Source organism: Anguilla rostrata, chromosome 16, assembly GCF_018555375.3.
Source record: "Anguilla rostrata isolate EN2019 chromosome 16, ASM1855537v3, whole genome shotgun sequence".
Taxonomy (NCBI): Eukaryota; Metazoa; Chordata; class Actinopteri; order Anguilliformes; family Anguillidae; genus Anguilla; species Anguilla rostrata.
Genome location: NC_057948.1, coordinates 14,256,448 through 14,277,360, shown reverse-complemented (window position 1 = coordinate 14,277,360; position 20,913 = coordinate 14,256,448). Strand labels below are relative to the sequence as shown.

Here is a 20,913-nt window from a genome sequence, read left to right as displayed (position 1 = left end):
AACGTTTATGCATTGCCGTTCCGTGTAGCGCGACCGCCCAATCGTGGTCTAGTTCTGGTGGGGCGTAGTTAGTCGTAAAAAAAAACACGCAGCTGTTCCCCGGATCGCGAGAGAGTAGTAAGATGGTGGGGGCATGACAAGACACATCATGAAAGCCAGTGGAGACTGAGTCATCAAATTTACTCAGATTGTAGTCCGTCAGGGCACACACACCATTCACACACACTCCTATGGGCAATTTAGAGTATCGAATTAGCCTACCTGCATGTTTTTGGACTGTGAGAGGAAACCGGAGTAACCAGATGAAAGAACATGCATGCTTATTTAAAACCGCCCTAGTGTCACAGAAGCCTACGCACTTTCACACAATTAATTCTATAGAATATTATTCATATTATTTTGCCAATATATAAATTAATAATAAGTTATTTCAAGATATTTACTTGTTTAATCTGTCAGAAAAAAATCTCCCTTTTGACAATAATGGAGAAAATATAATAAGATTGCATACAATGTTGCTGTTCGCGTGGACCAAAAACCCAGAAAGTTGCCTCTCTGGGCTATCCCTCTGGAATTCAGATAAGACAACCCTTGAGGGTCGGTACTATGATCGTATACCCCAACGCTCCGCCTTCGGAGCAAGTGGCTGTTTAAGCCGCTGCATCGAGAGGCATTCGACATACTTAGTGGAAATGCTTCGTTAGTTCTGTTTTTAAGTGTATCTTGCCGTTCATTCAGACATTTGCTTGTGGATATGTACATTCTATCTATAGTTTTAGCCAGTGTGGCTATTTTCCCACTGGTTTTAAAAATATTTTGTCCTTACTTTTGGGATGATTTGTTCTATCTGATGAACTTGGTACGGATTTTGGTGACGTTTGGCAAGCGGAGGAGGAGAAAACCACTATTCCTCGTTTTGGATAGATATTTTGAACAAACTTCGAATCATCCAGATAGAGCTTTCATTGTGTTTGAGGACAAATCATACTCCTACCGAGATGTAGACAAAAAAAGCAACAAAATCGCCAATGCTTTACTGAAGTACACCGAATTAAAGGAGGGGGACACGGTGGCGCTTTACATGGGAAATGAACCCACTTTTATTTTTACCTGGCTGGCGTTGGCTAAACTGGGCTGCCCCGTAGCTCTGCTCAACACCAACATTAAGTCGAAGTCTCTTCTACACTGTTTTAGTTGTTGTGGAGCAAAACTGCTCATAGCAGCCGCAGGTACGTCACTTCGCCGCCGCTTTGCTCTTCGCAATGTGCGAGGAATCGTAATAGAGCTGAAAGCACGGTAGTCTATTGACTGTGAATGTGATTATCCTAACAAGTTACTTGGAACAAGGCCGTGTTATGATATTTATTTGGTAAGTTATGTAGGCCTATATCTTCCTTACATAACTCACCCATGTGCTTCCTTTCTAAGTCACACGTGTAAAGTTACACATCTTCCTCCGGCGTAGGTCCGCTTTGTTTTATACTAATACATTTTCGAGACAAAATGCGCTGTAGAACAATAACTATAAAGATCTCGGAAGAGCAATTTAGGACGGGGTGGGGGTATGTAACCTTGGAGGGGGAGGGGGGGGTGGGGGGGGATACAACGTGTTATTATGAAATGTATGCCAGTGTATTTATTTATTTAGATATATAATACACATACACAATATAATTACACATTTGTTTATTTAATTATTTAATTTGGGCACATTTAGTCATTCATAGGGGCGATAGCTGCGACCTTTACAATACTATTCCTCAGTTGCTGCCATAGTAACCCAGATTTTTTTAAACGAACCGCGACTTCTGATTTTTTCAAGAAACTTCGGAAAAAACAAGTCGTGTAGTCTATTATAAACGGGCCAGCCAACACTGCAGTGTAGCTAGTCAGAAGTGTAGCCTACGTTCGTGTCTGTGGTCGATACCACTGAACTCTATGATATGGTTGTAACGACGCAGAAGTGGAACGGAACTGAGGCGCGCGTTACTCGTCTGTGCCATGTAGGATCATGTCTAGATGTCGGCCTAAGAAGGAATAAACATTACAGGTATTTTTAGCAGACGGTTACACAACTTTTCTACATAGAATTTACATTGTAGCCAATTATACAGCTGGATATATACTGAAGCAATGCAGGTTAAGTACTTTGCGCAAGTGTACAACGGCAGTGTCCTACTGGCGAATCAAACCTGTGACCTTTAGATTACAAGACCAACTCATTATACTACACTGCACTACAAATCTGGTTTTATTTGTTACCAGAGTTGGGTTTTTTATCTTTAGATGGGCCTGTCTAAAAAGGGGTAAAGTTATTAGCTGTTGTTATTATATAAAGTTATTAAAATACATGTTACCGATATCCCTTTTTTACTGTTGTCAAGCAAAACTGTCGTTGGTAGTTGGACTTGGACCGTTGTTATGCAAGAAATAGGATATAACAGGCCGATAGTCCGATTGTAACTGTTTTATATATCCTCTCAAACACATTCATTATGTTTTTATGCGAACATTCACGTTTACGTGGGAGCTGCGTTTGAGTTTGTTGCGATTCAGGTCACCAATTTTTCCTTTTCACATAAAAATACCACTGGCTCTGGTTCGATAAAATATACAAAGAATATGTTTTTGTCCTGTTCACAGTTTACTTTCAGATAAATTGTATATGCTGGCAAATTAACAGACGGTGGCATCTAATCCTCCACCTTGGCACAATGTAGACATCCGTCAATGTTGACCTCTTAAAAACATAAACGCAGAACTTGAACAGGACTACAAGCCATATAGCTTAACCTACATCATGTCACCAAGGTATTTGTCACATGCAGTTTCTGTATTACAAAAATATGACAATGGAATTGTAACAGTGGTGCAGGCTCAACAAGCAAACATACCCATTTGATTGGCAAGACATTGATTTTCTTGCATGAAAAAATATGGAGATGTTATTAAGCACTGATTCACCATTCAAGAAAGACTCCAGAAGTGAGTAAGCAAATCTAGATCCTGCCTGTACCAGCTGTAGCTGGGAGCTATGTAGGGCAATGCACAAAAGACCAAGTGAGACCTCTGGTCAAGATGCATGACAGGGAATCGGTTAAGGATCTTGATGTGACTCTGGATTACTAGCTAAGATTGTAACTGAGTGCCGCATGCTTGCTTTTAAACCTGCTTAAATGAACACAGGCCACATCTGAACACCCTTCATTGGCATACCAATGGTATTCCCCCATCTTATCTTCAGACACCATACCCTTCAACCCAACCTCTCCATTGAGCATCTTCTCGTCAGCTGGCTGTCCCATGTCTCTTGCTTTTGACTCCTCATTGCAGAATTATCTTTTCCATTCAGCCAGGAAGGGAGATTCACTGGCTGTCTTACACTAGCATCTAAAAACTGACCTTATCAGGCTACACCACAGTGTTTCTGTTAAAGTGCAACCACTGTAGGCTTTAAATGACATACATGCACACATTGGGTCATCAGTGGTTTATTTACAGCAGGTGCAATTCTAGTACCCGGGCTCAAGAGCAGAATGATAATAATGCGGACGTCACAAAAAATCATAAATAAACAAAAGTAAACAGGTTGTACAAAACAAACAAACAGGCTGTACATAACAACAACAAAAAAATGTGTTAGGATATTCCACGCAATGGTTCTCCTTGGCGGTACCCAACCCAACTAGTTCATCCCTGAAGACCAACCAACCAAATATTTGATCAGCAAGACTAGTACTTGTTGTAAATTTTTTTGATAATCTTTAGCAGAGGTGTGAATAATTTTGGTGGGCTCTGTACCCGTGCTTTCAAAATGCAGCAAACATTGATTTCTGTGTTTCTTGTAAAATATTTTTCAATGTGAGGAAATACAGATTTGCCTGGCCTCTGTTGTTTCCTCAGAGCTGCAGGGTGCAGTGGCGGATGTGCTGCCCTCCCTGCGTGAGCAGGGCGTGGTCGTGTTCATAGTGTCCAGGGAGTGCAGCTCGAATGGCATGGAGAGCCTCTTAGACAAGGCAGAGGAGGCTGAGGATAGCCCCATATCACCGTCACGGAGGGAACACCTGACCTTCAAAAGCCCCGCCGTCTACATCTACACGTCCGGCACAACAGGTACAGGAGGACACCTTGTGTCCTTATAATGTCAAAATATACCACAAAATATTAAGTTATCTCATTATAACAAGAAAAAAATATTGTTAAAATGAGTCACTTAGCGAAAAAAAGTTTGCTTGCTATTGCAGCAATGTGCTGCTGTAAATGCTGTGCACAGTAACAGATTTACGGGAAAAATTTGACAACAAACTCAAGTTGACTCAAGAAAACACAGAAGTAATAATCAAGAAGTCACAACAGCCGCAATAATTTTAAGGAAGTTGAATTAGCTTAGAGTGCATTAGACCATTATGACGAGCTATTACAGAGGGAACATGTACAGAAAGGGCATGGGCTCAATAAAAAATGAGTTGCACATATATGTGGACGTGGACAGTAAAGCAGACACGCTGATAACTGAACTCACCACCGAGGATGGCACACTTATGCTGTGCACTATAACCCAATACTAGTCATTGTGTTTGCAGTCCTGATATACCACTGTCTCTTCCTGCTGGTGTAGGGCTGCCCAAAGCTGCTTTAATCAATCAGGACCGCCTCCTGGTTGCCATGGCGGTGCTGACGTCCAATGGGGTGACTCCAGGTGACATCATCTACATCAACCTTCCTCTGTACCACGCTGCTGGCCTCATCATCGGATTCATTGGCTCCATTGAAACGGGTGAAGTAAAGTTCTCTGGTCCCCTGCCATTTTGTCCTCAAGTGCAGCATGAAAATGTGCCAAGGAAGAACAATGATATTCTCTGTAGGCCTTTGGGAAGGAGCTAACAGTACAGTCACAGCAGGATGAATGGTGTATAATTTGCCTTTTTTATTTTTCCCTTTTTCTTCCTTTTTCTTTCGTTTGAATCACTAATTTTTCTTGGCAGTCTTGTTACCAATGTACGATGCACCCCCATTTAGGGAGCACTGCAGTCCACACTCTACTACAGGACAGAGCTAGCACTGATCAGAGGTGAGGTGTGGCTTATCACGCATGACAGCTGGTAACCTGTGTGTATAGGTAGCAGCTAAGGGTGCTTGTACACTGTACAGTGATTCCCAAATGAATCCTGCCAGACTTGGTCCCACCCTATTCCGTGGAAGGAAGCCAATTGTGGCCCATCTCTGTAGACTACCTGACTTTATCTTTTTACTTTGGTATTGTTTAGCCAGGTAGGTCACCTGAGGACACAATTCTCAAGGAAGACCTGCAGAATCTAGGAGTTGTGCAAGAAATAGAGGGGATGCCCAGGTGGCCAGATGTAAAGAGCCATTTTTTGTGGGAATTTGGCCTAGACGCTCGGGTTGACCCCTCTATTCTTCCAAAAACTTCCACGGTGTCTTTGACGACCAATGAGTTAGGACCTCAGTTTAATATCTCATCCAAAGGAAGGCATCCTCTACAATACTGTACTGGGGCACTGGATATCAGTGTGGTCCAGAGGAAAGAGGTCCTCCCTGTCAGGCACGCCCTACAGCAGCTTATTTTTCACATGAGATCTGACTCCCATCAAAGTACTAACCGAGTCCACACCTCTGCACTCTGCAGCAGTTTGACCTGTGATGGGAACAGGGTGGCCTGGTTTCTGATGCAGCTGTATTCAGCTAGTGACCCAGCCAAGGCTCAATCCTGCAATGTCTCAGCAACCGAGCTAAGCCTGTGCTCATGGTGCCTGCTTTTACTGACTGAGCCACTTCCCCTCCTTCACAATGGTTTTTGCCTTTACTGAGTTATTCCAAGTTAAGAAAGCAGGTGTTTTTACACAGCTGGACCGTATATGTACTTCCCTGTAAAGCTGTCTGCTCTGTACTTTCAGAGGAACAAATAAACATACTGCACCGACTGTAAGTGTAATTGATTGTAATTATGTCCTTAAACCTGTTCCTTCTGAGGGCAGATTAAGCCACTAATGTTCAGAGCCGGGGAACTCTTTCCCCTGTGTTTCATCTATCCCCGCCTCCTCTGGTGAATGCTAATGAATGAGCTCTTTGTGCATCTACTGGTGTTACTTATGAGTAAAATCTCAACAACAGGAGGCGACGGGGGGAAAAAAAGAAATGCAAAACACGGCCCTGCACATTTTTGAGAGAGAAAGAGAGAGGTTTCTTTTCCAAGTGGGGGAAAGTTCATTCCATTCGTGTACAGATTAGGCAGCAGTGGTCTCTGAAGGATTGCTGTTTAGAAGAGTTATAAGCCTTGAAAGTTACTGAAACCCAAACAGTCTGCTGCTTTTCTGTATTTGTTGTATTTGTTGTGGGGACAAAAAGTGTAAACATTTCATCCCTTTTAGCCAATTGCACTTTCATATAGTTATAATATTAAATGCATAAATGAATAATAGTTGGTTAATTGTTTTCTCACATCAGGTTCAACCATAGTTTTACGACGAAAATTTTCGGCCTCCCAGTTTTGGGAAGACTGCAGGAAGCACCAGGTGACAGTGATCCAGTACATCGGAGAGGTTCTGCGGTATTTGTGCAACACCCCTAAGGCAAGTCTCTTCCTTTGACCACAGGCTAAAAGACAGATCCTTATGTGACCTAGCTCACCAATCTTGATTTTTTCCTTATAATTTTACATAGTGTACATCTGGAGAAGGGTTTAGGTGCATGACACATGCATCAGTATTTGGCATTGTTTCCATTAGTGTGCTAAACTAATGAGTCTATGTACTTGCAGGCAGCAGGTCTAAATTTCAGCTAAAATGACCTGAAATGCCTGACCTTAAAATGACTCCTGTTAATCTATAACCAGGGTCTCCCAGCCATGTGGTTCATTTGGAATTTGAAACGGTTGTATTGACATCTTAGCTGATATTAATCTTACAGATAAGGGCACGGGTTCAAAAAGTTCACAAGTGCAGAGTTGTGGCAGTGTGACCTAAATTGAAAGTAATAGTAGTCACATTTCAGCATACTCTATACAGATGTTAAAGTATCAGCCAATATTCTGTACATTTTCAACTTCCAAAATAAACCACATGGCTGAACAACTTGTTGCATACTAAAGTGTCTGGAAGGTACTTTGGCATGCTATATCAGGCATGTTACTTGTGAATACATAGACTCCCACAATTTTCTGACACTGATGACAATGGTAAATGGACTGCATTTATATAGCGCTTTTATCCAAAGCGCTTTACAATTGATGTCTCGCATTCACCAGAGCAATTAGGGGTTAGGTGTCTTGCTCAGGGACACTTCGACATTTCCAGGGCGGGGCATCGAACCGGCAACCCTCCGACGCCCAGACAAGCGCTCTTACCGCTTGAGCTATATCGCCCCACAATGATACTAGCCATTAGTGAATGTACACTACGTGCCCAAAAGTATGTGGACACCTGACATAATTCTCATCCAAAATTATGGGCATTAATATGGAGTTGGTCCACCGTGTGCTGCTATAACAGCCTCTACTCTCCTAGTGTGGTCTGGCAATGATTGGGCGATGAGGCCTGGTTTGCAGTTGACTTTCCAATTGATCCAAAACATGTTGGATGGCAGCCTTTCCAGGGTGTATTCTTGCCTCTTGCCCAATGCACGCTGGGATAGGCTTCATTACATTACATTGCATTGCATTACAGGCATTTGGCAGACGCTCTTATCCAGAGTGACGTACAACAAAGTGTATAACCATAACCAGGAACAAGTGTGTCGACAACCCTAGAGAGAAGTACCGTTCCAAGTGCAGGGAACAACCGCATAGTTTAACTTGGATGATACTAGCCATTGGCTTCAGCACCCCCCGCGACCCTGCTGACCCCAGGATAAGTGGGTATAGATAATGGATACTGTTGGAAGGGGTTAAGGTCAGGGCTCTGCACAGGTCAGTCAAGTTACACAATGTGTAAAACCATCTTACACAATAGAAAACCATTTTTATATGGACCTTGCTGTGTGCCCGGGGGCGTTGTCAGGTCATGTCTAAAATGTGATTATATGCTGTAGCATTAAGATTTGCCTTCACTGGAACTAAGGGGCCTGGCCAAAACCATGAAAAACAGCCCCAGACCAAGGGGGGTCCAGATACCTGTGTGCATATAGTGTAGCTTATATTCACAGCAAAAATCTAATGGAATGTCTTTCTTTCTGAATGATGTCAATGTTAATTGGCCTGGGATATTTTGTCTGGTTTGAAAGTGTGTGCTTTTATGTAAGGGGTGTATTATATTATATTATATTATATTATATTATATTATATTATATTATATTATATTATATTATATTATATTATATTACAAAATTCTCGCAATTAATATTTTCAGGAGTGTGGAGGCAGTTGAGCTGGACCAGGCATGGCTGAACCAAAAAAAACAAACAAAAAAACAAAACAAATTGCTGCTCAAACGTTCCCTAAAAAATGCAAGAATCATTGTCTCTCGTATTCTTTTTACTTCCTTTTGATTCCATCTCCATTTTCCAATGTTTGGAATTACTACAGTATGCCTTTACATGACTTCTGCCACCTGTAGTCACATAGGGAGCACTGCAGATGAAGGGGCACTCTACAAGCCACTCATCACACTGCCAGACAGCTTGCCCAAGTTAGGCTGATAGCAGACACACTTACATATTTATTTCCTTTCAACAGAGAGATAATGACAGAGATCACAAAGTGAGACTGGCTATTGGCAACGGTGTCCGGACAGATGTATGGAGAGAGTTCCTGAACAGATTTGGCAACATTGAAGTCAGAGAATTCTATGCTGCCACAGAGGGTAATGTGGGATTTGTGAACTACACAGGAAAAATTGGTGCCGTCGGACGTGTCAACTACTTCCACAGGGTAAGGTGTATCGAGCAAGTGGGAATTTGTTGAAAACTGTGGTTCCTGAATCCAGAAGGTTTATCATTTAACACGGTTTAATGTTAGTTACTCTGAATACAGAACACAATCATTAACTTATTTTGCTATTTAATGGAAACAAACTTGAGTATGGGAAATCTTACTTGATGTGCTGCAGAAAATATTCCCCTACACACTGATTAAATATGATGCAGAGAGGGAGGAGCCAGTGAGAGACCACAGGGGGCTGTGCATTGAAGCTGCCAAAGGTCAGTCTGTCCACTTTTCAATGAACCCAGTTTCAACTGAACTCGTTTAGCATAGCCCTTTTTGTCTGTATCCCTCTTTGACTTCAGATAAAGATCTGAGAGATACACTCACCAATACACTCACCCATTTTACTAAGTACACCTGTCAAGTACAGACTAGGACCCCATTTGCCTCCAGAATGGCTTGAACTCTTTGTGGCATGGATACCACAAGGTTCTGGAAACTTTCCTTAGGGATTTTGGTCCATGCTGACTCAATAGCATTGCGCAGTTTGTGCAGATTTTTTGGCCGCGCATTCATGCTGCAAACCTCCCGTTCCCCAGATGGACTCTATTACTGTAGATTGAGATTTGGGGACTGCAGTCCATTGGAGTAAACTCTGTCAAGTCACTGTCATGTTCATGGAACCAGCTTGAGATGATGTGTGCTGCATGACATGGTATATTATCCTGATGGAAGTATCCAATTGGAAAGGATAGACTTTGGCCATAAAGAGATGACCATAGTCAGCAGCAATGCTTAAGTATGATGTGGCATTCATTTGGTATTAATGGACCTATTGAGGGCTAAGACAACATTCCCCACACCATTACTCCACCACCAGTAGTATGCATCCATGACACAACGCTGGATGGATCCATAGATTTATGCTGTTTACACCAAATTCTGAGATTTGTCAGACTAATCAACGTTTTTCAAATCTTCAGTCGTCCAGTTTTGGTGATTACGTGCCCACTGTAGTGGGTGGTGGGTGATGTGAGTTCCTCTTCATCACTGTAAAGCACTTTGAGCATTCGGAAAAGTGCTATATAAATGCAATGATTCATTCATTCACTGTAGCCTCATTTTATTGTTCTTAGCTGACAGGATTGGAACCCGGCATGGCCTTCTGCCACTGTAGCACATCTGCTTCAAGGTTCAAAGTGTTGTGCGTTCAGAGATGCCCTTTTGCACATCACAGTTGTAGAAAAGCCGTTATTTGAGCATCTGTGGTTTTTATGCTAATTTGAACAAGTCTGCCCATTCTCCTCATTAACAAGGTGTTTTTGGCCAAGGAATTGCCATTCACTGAATGATTTTTGTTTATCACACCATTTTCTGAAAACAGACTGTAGTACGTAAAATCCCAGGAGGGTTACTGTTTCTGAGATGAACCACCACGTCTGGCACCAGCATGCATACCATGGTCAAAGTGGCTTAGATCAGGCATCTTGCCCATTCTGATGTTTGGCCACACAACAGCTAAACCTCTTCACCATGTCTGCATGCTTTATTTCAGCCACATAATCTACTGTTCTGAGGAGCAGGCTATTTGCTTTAACGAGCAGGTGTACCTAATAAAGTGACTGGGTAAGTGTACATGCCCAGACATGGTTTTTCCAACAGGTTTTTTTTTCTCCGTATTTCTTTTTTAAGGGGAGATAGGACTTTTGGTTTCCAGAATAACGAAGATAGCTCCTTTTGTTGGATATGCGGGAAATGATCAGCAGACAGAGAAGAAGAGGCTGCGTGATGTCTTTCAGAAAGGAGATCTGTACTTCAACAGCGGAGACCTGCTGAGGATAGACCACCAAAACTTCATTTATTTCCAGGACCGTGTCGGGGACACTTTCAGGTAGCCTACCTGGTACCCGAACAACCTCAGCCAATTGCAAGCATCTCAACAGGGATTTCACACTTGGCTTTAGACCAGAAGGAGGTGTAAGAGTATGATATGTAATTATAGCTGTAATCCATACATATTTGACCTGTGATGGGAACAGGGTGGCCTATTACAGTGTAATCCATATATATTTTAGATACAATATAAACATGACATATTGCCAGTCTAAAATATTTTTGTGTGGTGTCATTTTGAAGAAAAAAACTGCTGTCAATCCAAAATGTGAGGGTGGCCATTTTAGATGCAAACAAGGGCAAGTGAAGCAATGCTCCTCTCTGCAGATACCTGTTCAGGCCTGTTCTATTTGGCTTAAAGCATATCAGGTGACAACAACATGAGGCTGGAAAAAAAGTGTTAAGTAAAATGGTGATAAGTAACTATCTTTAACGGCTCGTTAGCTCTGTTTTCAGGTTATATACAATATTTGTAAACTCTTCCCTGATTAAGCTTTCAACTAATAAACTGTTCAGTGTGACTGCAGTATTATTATTATTATTATTATTACTGAAATATGCTTCCCTGTTTTCTGAAGCGCTGTGTCTTAAATTGCATTATGCAGGTGGAAAGGAGAGAACGTGGCAACCACAGAAGTGTCTGATGTTCTCGCTATGGCTGACTGTATCCAAGAGGCGAACGTGTACGGTGTCAAAGTGCCAGGTGAGACACCTGTATTTGTGGCAAGGAAAGGACAGTGTCCAAAACTCATTTTGTGTGATCTGGTTAGGTCTTGTTCTGGTAGATTTATATGATACTGCAGTGTTTGTTCGCTTACATGGCAGTTTAAGAACTTTAAATACCGTACAACCCAATGTTGATACATTAATACAAAACATGTTTTCAGCCCAGGATCTGTTCCATGAATCAGTAGTTCTCAACCCTGGTTCTGGTTCTGGAGTATCCCTTGTATGCTGGTTTCCATTCAAATCAATCTTGTGTAAATTAGGTTGCTGAAAACATTCAAATTCCATGTTCCGATGACCAGGCGTCCATATTTTCAAAATTTAGTACTTTAATTTCATTTGTAGGTCTGTCATCTAAATCAAATAAAAATGTTTATTAGCCTTATTCCCATATTCAAAATAAATAATTTACCACAGCATTTGTTGTCTTATAGCTAGTTGAAAGTCCTTAAATACATTTGGAATATTCATTCTTTGTAACATGAATATCTGCTTCTAGCATAATGTAGCACTGCTGTTACCATTGCAATAAATCATGAGATTATAAACTGTTGAACTGTTGCACCCAAAATCTTAATAAAAACCTTTATCAGTACCTGTTATTCTTCTGCATTTAATTGAATTTGAATTATGGCCATTTTCCATGTTGTAGATATAGCAGTTTTTTTTAATCCAGCTTGTGTCTACTTTTGTTATGTGCCTTTAATGTAATATGTAATACTTTTATTTCTTCCATTTGATCATGCCGGAGTTGAAGGAGAATGTTGCAGGAATGTGTTTCTATTTGACGTGTCTTCCCAGGGCATGAGGGGAGGATAGGTATGGCTGCTGTCACATTAAAAGCAGGGGCAGAGTTTGATCCCATTGGCGTCTTCAGCCAGGTCAGCGGCTACCTGCCTGCGTATGCCTGGCCACGTTTCTTACGGATCCAGGTAATAGTTCTTCCTCCCTCAGCACCACCTGAGTGGTTAAAAAACCTGGTCATGAGAAACCTGCAGGAGCAGGAATGGACTGTGACCAGAGGTGATTCAGTGCTTGTATGGATACAGTGTAGTTGGAAGTTTGGACAACAAAACGTAAGCAATAAAAATGTCTTCTAGCAAATACCTGTGTACTCTCCTTAATAATGTTTTGTTTCTTCCCCCAATGACCAATGTTAGGGTTTCTTGGAGATGACTGGGACATTCAAGCAGATGAAAGTTAAGCTGGTCGAAGAGGGATTCTGCCCAGCGGCTGTCTCTGACCCCCTCTACTTCCTGGATGAGAAAGAGAAGCGCTACGTACCAATGACCCAGCAGATTTACAATTCCATAGAGTCAAAGGTCATTAAGCTCTGATTTACTGTAATATAGTGCCCTCTCCATTGTACATTATTCTGAGGTACTATTGCCTTGTGTGAATAAGAAACAGTGTAACCTATTTTTAATATGGCAACACAGTCAATTTTTAATAGAATGATTGTAACATGTAGCAGGATACCTCAGGGATGTTAGATATTAGATGTTTTCATGAATCACATTAAATGTAACAAATATGACAATCATTTAATTCGTCTTTTGTGAAATATGAGTGGCATTTACTAAACTCTACTGGGTATTTCCTTCTTATTCTGTAGTCATACTGTAGCTGTGCTGCAAATAAACAAAACTGCAAATCTAACAGTATAAAAAGTTATATGGAGGAAAAGATTGTTATATTTTTTAATCATGTTCATTTTGGTGTTCTCCTAACATAAAGCAAAAGTTGCTGCCTGACATGTCTGAATTGTTTTATTAATGTGCAATATTTGTATGGTAGTTATGAAACATATCTATTAATATCAGGATATTAATTTCACAAACAATACCAATTTTTGAAATGTACATTTTTTTACTTAAAGTACTGGGGAGCAGTTCTCACATGATTGTGACAGTTTGTATTTGGGTGAAAGAAAATAAGAAAATATTGGTGAGAACATGATTATGTGGTCTTAAGTCAGTTTCACACTTGACTTAAAATGTTTAAACTGATGTACTCTGATATTGGTGGGATGTGAGTTCCATTTTCTGACTGCTTTAATGGAAAAGGTTGTCTTTCTGAGTGCAGTGACACAGTCAGCTCCCACTGGGGCTCAATTCTCCAGCTGTTGCTGTATAGCCGTAGGGGTGAGCACACATATATTTTTTATTTTTATTTATTTATTTATTTATTTATTTATTTATTTAAAATAATGTTACGGTAATGATAATCGCTTGGCTTTTTACCCTGAGTTTTCAGTGTTTGTTAAGGGTGTGGAGTGTGTTGGAGCCAATGTCTCAAGAGTAAATATGTAAATAGTGTCCCCTAGTGGCTACATGGAATAAGGACTAATTAACATGGCTGTGGCGCCGATAATTAGAGCAGGTGTGTGTTTGAACGGGGAAGGCACTGCCGACAAACAGTTTTTTTTAAATCTTTATTTTATTTTTTACCAACCCCTGTGCTCTATCTTGATTTTCAACCAAATACTAGCCAAAACATATTTTGAATTGATTTAGGCTAGTTTGATTTGAGCTGATACTATTTTATTTTGCTTTGATATATTTCTTTATTTGATGCATGCATCATAGCTCTTTTTTGTTTTGGTTATTTACTGAAAGCCATTGCGCCACACGCATGCACGCTCATACAAAATCAAACAAACAATATCCTGCTTCGTGGATTACTTCAGACGTCCATCTATCAAGATCATTAAAACGTGAGTAATACAAGGCAAAGAAAAGTTGATACATTGGAGCGCGTATTACTGTCCCGAAGGCGTTTTCTGTGGCTTCATTGAATTTAGGCTATATCTATGAACAGAAAGCCAGAACATAGTGGTTTGAGTGTAGCACACCCGTGGGGACCAATGTTTATACACTGCCAATCATAATGTACTATCTTATATGGTATATCAGGAATAAAACATAACTAAGCTATGGCCTAAGAAATTTGAAGGAGTGTTTTGGGGGTCTGGATAAATTAAGCTACGATGTGGTACCGTCTAAAGCCCTAGTCTGCATTGGAAAATGGGTAATGCTGACCTGACCACTTCTGGTAACTCATTCCACCACAGGAGGTATAATTTCATGTCTGTTATGTAACCAGTGCGACCTCCCGCATAGATAATTCTGTATTTAAAACGTAGTTTGTGTGAATTTCTGCATGCTGTGTGCTATGTACATTAAATTACACTAGGGGGCGACATTACATCACGCATTGCCCGAAGAGTTACATTAATCATACAGTACATCGGCGTTTACATTATATCACATTCCGCCATTATATCCCGACAGTTTGTGCCCATTATAATAAATAATAATTATTACATTTTATAAATTCAGGGTTTATTTAAACATTATATGACAGCATAAGAACTTCAATGTAAGCATAAAACAATGCAGTAAATTAGTTTACCTGATTTGTTAAACAAAAGAAGGAACATAAAATAGCTGTGTGTTTCAGTGTATTACTATACATTATATTTAGAAATAATATAATTTTTTCAAGCTTTCAAATATTGATCATATCATTGGGTCAACTGGTTTTTTGAGATTTACAAAATAACTCTCACTAATTAATAAAAAATTACTTGCTGGCTAACATAGTATGACATAGTTAACTGACACCATCTTAGTGAATGTAAAACTGTAGATGAACTACCATAAATATGAAATTTATATTTGATGATACACAAAATGGCATATTTTACTTGTTGCTGTCAAATGCCATTGAAATGTATGTTTTGATGGATGTATGTTTTGATGGATGGATGTAGCTTTATTTCTCTGAGTATGCAGAAAAACCATTTGTGTGTTAGTGACAGTTAGAAAATCTCAATGAGTTTCACCCACTCCCTCAATCACAAATTAATTTTTTTTTTCTCTGTCATTCATTCGATCCTAAACTCATTCACTCTCACTTACATACTCACTTGTTCTCTCTCACTCGCCATTATCACCCCCATACCCACTTTTTCTGCAGTTGGAATTCAAGAGCAAAGAGCTAATCACAACCATAGCCCAGTCATCCAGCAGCTGATAACCGTGACAGAGCTCCTCGGTCTGCTTCTCAGGTAGCTATCTGGTGGCTTCTAGATGGAGCTTGTGTCTAAAGTCTAAGGTTAGTGCCCACCACCAAGGAGTGACAATGGGACATAACAGTCCAATGAGACTGTGAGCTCCTTATCTCTCTCTTGTATAATGGACATCAGTTTTGCAAACAGATGCTAAGTAGGTGCCACCTCCGGCAGGTAGAATATTAACATGGAGTGTCTGCTTTCATCTGACAAGTTTGTAAGGTTATCTTATGTAATTGTGTTATTACTGATTCATAGTATAATGCATTTTTATAATTGGAAAAAACTTTGACAATAGTTACCACATCAGAAAATTTTAGGAAAAACTCTTCAGTTTTCTGTAGTGTACATTATTTTGTTAAAATATATGTAGTTCCAGATAAGACAGTCTGTCACACAGGCCTCAGGGTGGCCAAGTCTACCCCCCCCCCACCCCACCCCACATGGACAGTAAAACTCCCACAGGCGACTCTTTCTACCGCTAGGTGGAGGTTTTGCACCATGTCACGGATAAGCAAGGTCAAATGCACACACATTTTTCAGCCTCCTTTGTCTATGTTCATATATCCTATCTGTATTCCAGAAGAAAGAAATGCCATGTTTGAACATTCAAGAAACCTGCTATAAGGAAGTCTATTATGTACATTAAAGTTCAAACATGCGATTCTTTGCAGACTCTGCAATATCAGTAATGAAGGAGGCCATGCAATTCAATCACCTTTGCTTTCCCCTTTACTTTAAATAACTCATTTTGCACACACAGGCAGTTTCATACCAAACTTAACTACAAATGGGAGAAGGAATAGGATGGGCTGAATGGAGTTTAGCACATACGTGCACACACACACACACACACACACATATGCAGGCACACGCACATATACACACTTCAGCTGTCTGACAGCTGGGCCCAGAAGGGGGATGCCCCCTCAGGAGGTGTAGGTACAAGGTGAACTCTGGGAGGTTTGCTGAAGGAAATGGCACCATGTCACACACCATGAAAGGGCCAAACAAAAATGATGGCGCCTGAAGATTTGCCTGGAGTTTGGGAAGCGAGGGGCTTTGTTCAGAGCAGCGGGAGATGAAGAAATAAGATTATCCATGCAGGACCAAGCAGCTGCCACCGCGTCCTAGGGAGAGGAGTGCAGAGACAGAGGAAGAGAAAAGAGGCAGGCCCAGTGAAATGACATCTGAGATGTGATGGTCATTAGTGTACAATCACACACAAATGCCGTTCACCGCACACAGCTGACAACGAAAGCAGCAGGCTGCTACAGATTAGTACCAATGTGGACCCACTATTTAATTCCCTCATTAGAAATTACTGACCGTTAATAGAGACTGGGGGCTGCTATTTCAGGTTCCTGTTGGTCTGTCAGAAGTGTAGTCCGCTCTGCAGCAGCATGAAAATTGGAGGCACTATAAAATGAACACTCATACTTATTTGCATGTTTTTGTAATGTAGCAGATTCTCTTGTACAGGCCTCCGCAGTCACCTTTGAGGCATCTGTCAATATGCCTTGGCAAAGTGTTAGGAAAGTCAGGCTTATAAATGTGCTTATAAACATTCATGCGTTTCTAATTATGAAATTAATCTATTGAGGTTTTTGAATAGGGGCACATGTTTAAGTGGAAATGGTAAGACCAAAAAAGGAAGCCTCTGTTGTACAATTACATTGTATTTGCCACAAATTTATATATTGGCACAGATTTCTGTTTGTGTGACTGTGGTTGTCTGTGCATTTGTGTGCGTGGGTGTCTTTCTGTGTTCAACTGCCTGTGAATTTGTGTCTGTTGATAAGTGTCTCTGTGGCTGTGTTTGTGTTGAGTGTATTTCTGCTATAGTGTGATTGGCTTATGTCTATGTGTCTGTGCGAGTCTCTATGGAACTGTGTTTGTATCTGTGATGGAGTCTGAGTCTGTCATATCTGTTATCATCTGACTGATGCATCAGTGAGTTCAAATATAAGTGTATCTGTGGGGGTGAGTCTCTCTGTGTCCATGCTTGTGGCTGTATATGTGGTGTCTGGAACTCAGGAGTGGCTGTGAAGGTGGGAGGAGACAGTAGTGGGCTTTGAAGCATCAAACAGTATTCTTCTCTTTCTTCCTGTTCTTCCTCTTCTCCTTCTTCCACTTCCTACATTTCCATTCCTTTCCCCTGATCAGAAACCCACAGAATTCAGCAGGCATGTCCAGTATAGCTGCCAGTATATTATGCATGACACCCGTGCCTCTGACACCCTAGATGGCACTGCAGCACCACCTGAAAAATTGCAACAATGGAAAAAATAATTATGGCCATTCTGTTTCACGCACATGCACCAAATTTCCACATGTACCTCCTCATCCTGAACAAATAAGTTCATAGACCCCTTAATGTCCACCATACTGGATATTTCTGTCATTTCAAATGTTTTGTAAAACAAACTTTTTTGTACTTCTACAATGTTTGTCCATTTCTCACCGAAATTGGCATGTGTGATTTACAATGCAATACTGTGTTAAATACTGTGTTCAATAATTCAATTTAGCAAAAATGGTTGACAAATCCCAGTATGTGCATATGACCACAAATTTATGTCGCTTGCAACGATACTTCCGGGAATTGATAGCCAGATTGTGGAGTTTCCCTCTGTCCAAGGTTCTTAAAGATAATTGAATATGAATATGCATAAATTGAGCAATAGACATTTAACCTTTCCAGTTTTTGAATTATTTGAAAAACAAACTTCATTGTACTTCTCCTACAATGTTCGTCTGATTCTTACTAAATTTGCCATGCAGGATCTACAGTATATCCCTATGTTAAATTGAGAAGAACGTTTTCATTTCTTCAAAGATCACACACGAATTATGTATATAGTCTCAGATTTAGCTTGAATGCAATGATACTTCAAAGGATGAGAGAAATCCATGTTGTCTATGAGCATGCACAGGCATGCAATGTTATACTTCAATATGGCCTATAGGGGGCTCTTTCTGCAATTTAATTTGGATTGGTTCCATAAACCCAAATTGTATGAAATTTGACTAGGCTCACCCTTGGTGCTTGGCCCCTGACATTGCTGCTTGCAGCTATATTTGTGTGTTTGTGTTAGTTTAGTTGATTGGTTTGTTGGCTGTGGTTTGTCTAATTAGTATTATTAGCCTTAGTATTGAGTATGTCATTGAACAACTGAAAAATATTTACAAAATTTAAACTGACATTTTAATTTCAAAGCTATTCTGTGACACATTTCACTCTGTATATCCAAGCATACTGTTTACGTTATTTTATCTGCATTATTTTGCAGTTCTATTGTAATTATTCCCAAAAATACATCTGTATAATCATAGTACTAATATAAATGTTCTGCATTGTGCATTGTAATACACAGCAGTGCATGTAATACACGGCATTAAAATCAAGAGATGTACTTGCCTTTATTTAGTTTTATTTTGGGGTGCAAGATGAAAGAGTTGTGTTCATCCGAAATGCAGTGAAATCAGTTTTATATTGTATTTTCCCAGTCCATATGATTGCAGGTTACTCAATTAGGCAGACTAATTCCATTACTCCTGGACCAATCAGAAATCCAGAGCTAAATAACATCACTACCAATCACAATTGCTGTACTGAATGACACCGCCACCAATAACCTGATTCCTGTGCTGAATTCAGCCAATCGTCCATTGTTTAGGTAAGAACAGAAAGCTGAGATTAAACACAGATGGGGAAGGGCATGGGTGTGGGGGATGCGGGTAATCCATCATGGCCAGATTTTCAATTTGTGATCATAGTTATCAGTTTATTCAGCCCCAGATATTCATTTTCCTTTTATGAAAGCAGCTCCCACATTGGCGCTATTGGGCGTGTGTTAAATCTGGCCGATCTTTGAGGCCATTGTTGGTGCAGAGCGGCAGAATCGATAGCCGTGTGTCACGCTTGACACTCGAGCCTCCGGGTGCGCGGCTCTGCGCGACTTCCCAAGGCCGCCGCAGAGGAGCCGCTCGTCAGCCCCACCTGCAGAATAACTCCCCGCGCCTCGTTCCCAATGCACACAGGTCACGGGCAGGGCAGCACTCCTGTGTAGTCTGGCGGGACGGTGTTTACACACGGCTTTTCTCTGTTTCTTTTGGGTTTTGTACAGATTTACACTGTGCCAGCCAGTCCAGTGTCTGATAGTCTTTATCTCCAGGGGAGTGTGTTTAGAGAAGTCATGTTTTCAGCACATCCAAGCGCTTGACTGGTTCTCATGAAATATGTGAATTGATGGGCATCTCATTGTTTAAACTCCTCTTGGAACTTTACATAGCATCATTTACTGCCTTTAGCACCTTTAGCCAGGGTAATCAGCGCGAGTCATTTATTGAGCAATATTGTTATACATTTTCATTTGAAGTTATCCAGGTGATATACACTCAGTGAAACAAGTGTTCCATTCTCAAAAGGGAAAAAACAGAAAATCTTATCATTTCCAACTACAACAGCAATGCCACATGAAAAATGCCTCCAAGTACTTAAAAATGTTTTTAAAATCATAATACAACTGTCTTGGATGACAAAATCATGCAGCAATGAAAATATTTTCAAAAGTATTTATCTCATTTTTATTGAATGATCCTTGCAGTGTATGTTTTGGTACAGAGGAAGATATGGTTCTTTAGATTAAGACCAGAGGCTCATGTCCCCTACAGGAGACAAAATTGAATTTCTGGGTCTTAGGAGGCTACACACAAATTAAGTGTGGTGGTGACCATGTGGTGCGACTCGGGGAGGCAGACAAGGATTTTCGCCTTGTTGACGCATCCACTCAATAGAAAGTATACACTGAGAGTATGATGCGTGTATTCAGTACTGGTATATGCAAACAGGCTGAATTTGCCCTGGAGAAAGGGTTTTTTTTTCTCAGCATCCATAAATAAAATCAGCAGAAGTTCATAATTTATTTTTTAACACTGAGGTTGTTTACGACCCATCAACCCTGAAATTTTCAAAATAAAGTATCATTTAGACTTTTAAAATTACACTTTAAACCTTTGTTTATTTAACCAGGAAAGTCAACCGTTTACTCATTATTCATTTAGTTCAATGGGTAGGGAATGCATGGGATGGTAGAGTCAATCAGCCAAAATGAAGATTTTGTGGCAAGATCAAGATAGACAGGTTTTGTTATTTGACCTGAACATTGCAGTGCAGCTAGCCCCCATTCTTTATATTTAATAGATTTTAGTTGATAAATACACTGTGCAAAGCCATGTCAAATGTATTACCGTTGGCAGTTGCTTTCTGCAATGTGCAAGATTAAAACAGAGGGCTGGTGTTTTCACTATTCAGAACCAAGGGATGAAGGCATAAATG

The 20,913-nt window shown here is 40.5% G+C and overlaps 1 protein-coding gene across 2 annotated transcripts; it reads left to right on the top strand.

Annotated features, from left to right (window-relative positions):
* The first annotated feature begins 599 nt into the window (after positions 1–599).
* Positions 600–13,251, top strand: LOC135241704 (long-chain fatty acid transport protein 2-like). Of its 2 annotated transcripts, none has more exons than XM_064312305.1 (10): positions 600–1,229; positions 3,904–4,113; positions 4,619–4,777; positions 6,466–6,590; positions 8,690–8,884; positions 9,063–9,153; positions 10,571–10,769; positions 11,377–11,474; positions 12,299–12,429; positions 12,658–13,251. In XM_064312305.1, the coding sequence occupies exons 1-10, from the start codon at positions 755–757 to the stop codon at positions 12,832–12,834; spliced, it is 1,860 nt and encodes a 619-aa protein (XP_064168375.1). In that variant the 5' UTR covers positions 600–754; the 3' UTR covers positions 12,835–13,251. The 2 variants fall into 2 exon arrangements, with proteins under 2 accessions (XP_064168375.1, XP_064168376.1); XM_064312306.1 differs by having other exon boundaries at positions 6,466–6,594; positions 8,694–8,884.
* The last annotated feature ends 7,662 nt before the right edge of the window (positions 13,252–20,913 follow it).

Coding starts and splice junctions, on each gene's coding strand:
- LOC135241704 (XM_064312305.1), top strand. CDS start 755: ATGTACATTCTATCTATAGTTTTAGCCAGTGTGGCTATTTTCCCACTG. Junction 4,114..4,618: donor CTACACGTCCGGCACAACAG/GTACAGGAGGAC, acceptor CTGCTGGTGTAG/GGCTGCCCAAAGCTGCTTTA. Junction 8,885..9,062: donor GTGTCAACTACTTCCACAGG/GTAAGGTGTATC, acceptor GATGTGCTGCAG/AAAATATTCCCCTACACACT.